Raw genomic sequence first — 6278 nt, forward strand, 5'->3', positions numbered from 1 at the left:
AAAAAAAAAAAAGACATGTCACCTTGAGCAATTAAAAGGAGCTCACTTCCCCATTAAAAACCTCGTGAGTAGGTTATGTCACCGTGTCGTTCCTTTTCATTAGGTATTGTATACCTTATGAGTAAATGCATATTCATTTTGTCTGTCGTTGTTAGTCCATCTTTCTACTTGTTCCATAAAAAATATCCACTTTGATATGTTGATGAGCAAAATTTGGTGACATTGCTCTTTTTGTATCCTTAGTCATTTGAATTTCAAATCCATGGTTGAAACTTCTCAAGGGTGACATTGGAATGTAAAAATGTATGACGTGTAATGATTACATCTCCTTAAATAAGCTAGATTTCACAAGAGTGACCCAATATTTGTTTTGATCGAAACAACATCTCAAGAGCTCTCGGCTTTACAATTTTTGGCTGGCTATATATAAATCCTTAGGCTGCCTTAAGTCTCAAGAATAAGGAAACTGCTTCTTGATTCAGGAAGTTCAATCACATTTTTGTAAACTTGTGATTAGTGTTTTGCTCACATGAGGTAGCTAGGTGAGGTGTATTCAAATCTCTCTACTAAAAATACCATATCAGAAAGGAATCCAGGAAAGGCTAGCTTCAATGGAGCAAAACCTACTCTTAGAGTTCATTTGGGATGTGGTTTAGGTGTGTACTCTTTTTAGTTTTCTTGTGGGATTTGTTCAAATGAATTAATATTCTAAACCACGGATCATCATATTTCCTTGAGATTGTCACACCTTTATTGGATATTCTACATTGTCATGCACTCTTGCATCTATATATATATATATATATCGACAGCATTATTATAGTACGGAGTAGTAATGTTTAGTTTCAGACAAAGATAATTACGCTTAGTAGTAAAACATTTCTTTTTCTTTGCTTTTTAACAAATCACCAATTAGTAGTTAGGGAAAAAGTAGAGCTCCAGACCCTGCTTTCTCTACTTCTTTAGGCAATTACCACTTTCCACGGGTCCTCGATCTATAGAATTTCCCATCACTCTGCTTTGACAACGTACGAATTGTTTTTTATACGTAATTCGGTATCTGACTCAATGAGACCAACTCGAATAAAAGCTGGGCAAAACCCGTATGGATTGGCATCATTGACTCAATACATGAAGTACGTGATAGCACACAGTGAGTGTTGAACACCAGACTCAAGATTTCATGAAAACCCTGATTGTGAAAGCAACTATTACTGCACCAACCCGTGAAAGTTCATGATAATGTGGGTATTTGTTGCAAGTGAAACAGGGCTGGCCCAAAGATTTATGGGGCCCTAGGCAAAATTACAAAATGGGACCTTCATCTTTATAACCCTAACCTTAGCCGCTAACGCTAATTTAACGCAATTTCCACCAAAAACTGTGAGGCATTCTTAAGCCACTAATAGATTGAGAAAATTATCATAACATTTTGAATAGCCTCTCATATTTTTTTGTTTAAGTTGTGATCGAACATCTTTTTCTAACTCTGATACATTAATTAGAGATCCCATATATAAGGTGGAGTAATTTAAATATGTAATTTCATACCAATATAGTATAATTATAACTGTTATTTATACAATCAAGTTAACTTGTTGGTGCACAGGCAGTATCCAAGCACTCAACCCATAGGTGTTGAGTTCAAAACTTATCAACATCGTTCATAACGTAAAGTAGTAAATTAACTGAAAAATTATTTTGGACACAAAACAAAGTACAAGGAGGCTTGAACCAGTGACCAAAGATTTTATCAAACAGCCTTTCTACCATTGAACCACAGCATATTTCCATTAGAAATCTACTGTTTACTACATACATACTATTTCGAATTATGGGCCCTATTAAGGGCCGGCCCTGTGTTGAAACTGATTATGCTAAAGAGACAACCAATTAGGCACATTGAGCTTGTGGATAACAATATTTTTCCGGTGATTTAATTTAGTTTTTGCCTGAGAATCAGCAGAAGTTCGATTACACATATTTCACAGAAAAATAAAAAAAATCTCCCCTTTTACTAAGGCAAAGTGGAAAAATAAACAAGGAGATACAGTAACACTTAATGATAGCAGATATTTGCCTATAAGGTAATCAGAATCAGAAATTTGCAGTTACGAACCATTACATCACTTCTTTGTAATACTTGGAAAATAAGAAACACTATTCCAAGCTTAAAATTACATATTAATATATCAAGCCAAACAGGGTCCTACCTTGAAGGATGCAACCTAAGAAAATCCAAATCTACCCTTCCCATTTTCACCCATCATGATGGGAATTTCTACCCCTTCTTCTTTACTGTTTTGCTGCCGTTGGAAGAGTCGGGATGCTCTGTTCATGCCTGAAAAAATTATCCGGATCGACCTTCGTCTTGATCCTTACCAATCTGTTGAAGTTGTTCTTGAAGTATTTGGACCCCCAGACACTAGCCTGCACAAAATCTGTGCTACCATTCTTGTTCATGCCCAGATCAAGGTCCCTGTAATTGACATAAGCTTCTCTTGGAAACTTGGAAACATAATTAGACATGTAGTTGTAGAGCTTCCTTATCCAATCCACATGCTTCCCGGGCGAATCTTTATCTGCGTCTCCCCAGAGTGCCACGTACTGTATTTTGAACAACGTCCCGTTTCTATGAGGGAAAGGGATGTCAGATTCGGGAATCTTGCTCATCATTCCACCATACGGATTCCAAATCATCAAAGGGCTGTCTTCTTCCAAAAACCTTTTCCAAATCCCTTCGAGCCCACTCTCTGGAATCGGCTCTTTCACAAAATCCGACTTGGCCTTGAAGTAGTTCTTGAACGACGATTTCCCTTGGAGTAGAACTTCCGGGGGAACACTGCTGGGGTACCCGGCAATATATAGCACGGATTCCAACCAGCTCATTTCGACACAATCTTTTCGTTGCAATCCCAATTCAGGGAAACCTTGGCCCATTATTTGGAGGAGCCTATCCTCACCACCAAGAAAAAGGGCATTATAGGAGTTGCTCACGGTCTTTTCGCCTTCTTTAGCTCCATTTCCCACTTGAGTGATGACTCTAATGAAGAGATCTTCATCAAGCTTATCGGCGACTTGCTGCCATTTATAAAGAATCTTTGTCGCGCCTTCTTCCAACGTCTTTGTAACTGTAAAAACTGTCACGGTTTCCGGTACAGGAACCAACTTTACTTTCCAAGAAAGTATGATTCCGAAGCTCGCTCCGCCACCTCCTCGAATGGCCCAGAAAAGATCCTCACCCATGGATTCCCTATCTAGAATTTTGCCATTCGCGTCGACTATACGCGCATCAAGGACGTTATCAGCTCCAAGGCCATATTTTCTCATCATTGACCCATATGCCCCGCCGGTAATATGTCCACCAATGCCTAAACTAGTGCAAAGGCCAGCCGGGTATCCGTGGATTTTGCTCTTTTCAGCAATCCTATAGTAAAGTTCACCAACGGTCGCACCGGCCTCAACCCAAGCGCTGTTTCCCTGGATATCAACACTGATGGACCGGAGCTTGGACATGTCGACGACAACGAATGGCGTTTCGACTTCTGAGATGTACGAGAGGCCTTCGTAGTCGTGGCCACCACTCCGGATCCTGAGGTGCATGTTTAGCTGTTTCGAGCAAATTACCGCTGCTTGGACATCAGATTCGACCAAAGGTGTGAAAATCAGTTCGGGTTTCGGGACGGAAGGCAATAGACACCGGAGGTTTTGGGCAGAGGAATTGAGGAGGGGAGTGAATGAGGGGTTGTCTGGGGTGTAGAAACAAGTGGAGAGGGGAACGGAAATATGGGAATTAAGGCATTTGTAGAAGTTTTGTTGAAAGGAATCTGAAGATGCATATGAAACTGCCAGTAGGATTACAAGAAATGGAAGTAAGGTGGAGGTTGAGGACTCCATATCTGCGTTTTGGCTTTAGTTTCTCTGTTTCCTCTGTTTTTGTGTGGAATGTGAGAGACTTGGAGGTTCTATTTATAGGGTTGATGGTGGTTTGATGACCCTATTATGAGCTAATGAGAACGTAATATTCGATTGAAAATTGTGAATATTTGTTGAAAGAGATAATGACAGGAAATCAGATTACAGATTTATTTAGATTCTAGCTTGAGATTAGATAGCAGATTCTAAATTTCAAATTTTAGTAAAAATGGATATACATGTAAAGTGTAGTTATGAGATTATAATTAAGCAGTAGTAAGTAAAATCTGATGCATTTAAAAGCATAAAATCAACTTCTTGGGAATCAAATATTATTTGATTTGGGTTTGGATTTTGATTTGTGCGATAATAACAAATACAAGAGGCTTATTCATTTCATTATTTTCTACTTTTTCTTGATAAGGTTATCCTTTTTCGTTCTTAATTCCTTATAAATGCCGCTTCAAATTCATGACCAAATAAAATAAAACTTTAGGCATCAGCCAAAAAATAAAATAAAACCTTAATTAGGGTACCTGATAAGTAGTGAATTTTAGATATTTAAATTCTGAGCTTTAGATCATGCTCATCAGGTTCCAACTTCTACGATTTAGGCCACTTTTTTGACCTTTACATCATTTTGTAGGCCATGAGAGGACAACACAATTTGTTTATATAGTTTTTTTCTCACATACACGACAAAGAATATATCTGTCAAGGAAAAAGTTAATGGTGTAGGTTTTTCCACTTCAACTTGAATGAAAGCGATTGCCAATTGCTCCATATATATATTCCATTAACGAAGTGACCCAATAGTTATTATTATTTCTATCGAGAGTACTCCTGAAGGGATATAAGTTAGGGCAAAGGGACTGGCCTCGACAAGACTCTTCCAATGTCTCGGGTTCACAATATTTAGGTGATATTAATTCTTATGGGGTTATTTCATACAGAGCGGCCTTGTCCCTTAATTCGTCTCGGCTTTAATCAAGCTTCTTGCTAGTAGATGGCATAATTGAATCTTTAGGGATTAGTTGAGGAGCGAAAGTTAACTCGGACACACTCAGTTACAAGGGCGGAACTACAAAGAGGAGCGGTTGTGACACGAGCCACCCCCGGTTTTACACGAAGGGAAGTCAATTAGGCACTTATCGATGTCTGAATGACTTGATTTTTTATAGAGTTGATGAAAAATAGCGATTTGAAGAATGAATGATTCGGATCATGAAAACAATATCTCGATGGCTTTCATTTAAGGACCAAAAGAGAGTTAAATCAAGCCTTTTATTTTTTCAATTTAAAACAAAGCTTAGGGCAAAGTTTGAGTTTTACTCAATATATATATATATATATATATATATATATATATATATATATATATATATTTTATATTCTTAGTAACAACATGCAGCAATACAAGTGGACTACCATCAATATCAATATCAAAGAGCGCCACCTTCCAATCCAAATCTTCGCTTCGCCACTGCCGAGTTACAAAAGATATGGAGAGAAAGTGGGTTCAGATCCCGCACCTTATGCTGAAATGTTGTCATAAAATCACCCCACACAGGTGTGATCGATGTTTAGGTTATGTTACAGCTTCTTACAGTGAGATATATATTTCACAACACTGAAACAATATACTGATTTTGACACTTTTTATCTGAAAGCATATGACAGGGAAGAAGAAACTTAAGAAAAAAAAAAAGGAGAGAGAGGGAATTGCATGTTTGGCTATTAAGGTATTTATAATAAACATTGTTTGGATATGAAATGAGTTATCACTTCATATAATGTTAAGATTGATCTTTCCACTTAATAACTTAACTTTTGGTTTTGGGTTGACATGGTATTAGCACAAGGGTCATTCCATCACACATTTTACAAATATCAATTCACGTCACCTGAAGATCGATAAACCAACAAAAAGATTAATGGACAATGCTAAACCTGAAAAAGAGACTACACTGATAAACCTCAAACGTGAACACTGGAGAGGGCCGGAATGTGAACGAGTCCAATTCCATATTACTTGGGCATGAATTAGTGATCATTTAAGTAGTAATTTTGGGACTTTTCCATCCAACAACACAAGATTTGGGGTTAGATATGAAGTTTCAGCAACGACAATAATAAAGCAATTCTTAGACTTAACAGTTTCCAGTTTGAAGACGGAACAACACTTTATCTTGGGGGGAACAACACTTTATCTTGGGGGGAACAACCCTTTCCTCTGGGGAAAACAACATGAAAGTAGTATACCAAAGCAATGATTACCCACACTAATTATTGGACTCCAAAGTAATAAGTCAAGTTTTCGGCCTTAGAACTTTGTGAAATTTGGTAGGTAGGAAATTAAAAGA

At 37.7% G+C, this 6278-nt stretch overlaps 1 protein-coding gene across 1 annotated transcript; it reads right to left on the reverse strand.

Moving 5' to 3' along the window:
- Nucleotides 1-2053: 2053 nt before the first annotated feature.
- LOC131312968 (berberine bridge enzyme-like 15) lies at nt 2054-3985 on the reverse strand. The gene has a single exon (XM_058341007.1). The coding sequence runs from the start codon at nt 3895-3897 to the stop codon at nt 2296-2298; it is 1602 nt and encodes a 533-aa protein (XP_058196990.1). The 5' UTR covers nt 3898-3985; the 3' UTR covers nt 2054-2295.
- Nucleotides 3986-6278: the final 2293 nt, after the last annotated feature.

The sequence above is a fragment of the Rhododendron vialii genome, chromosome 13a (genome assembly GCF_030253575.1).
Source record: "Rhododendron vialii isolate Sample 1 chromosome 13a, ASM3025357v1".
In the NCBI taxonomy this organism is placed as follows: domain Eukaryota; kingdom Viridiplantae; phylum Streptophyta; class Magnoliopsida; order Ericales; family Ericaceae; genus Rhododendron; species Rhododendron vialii.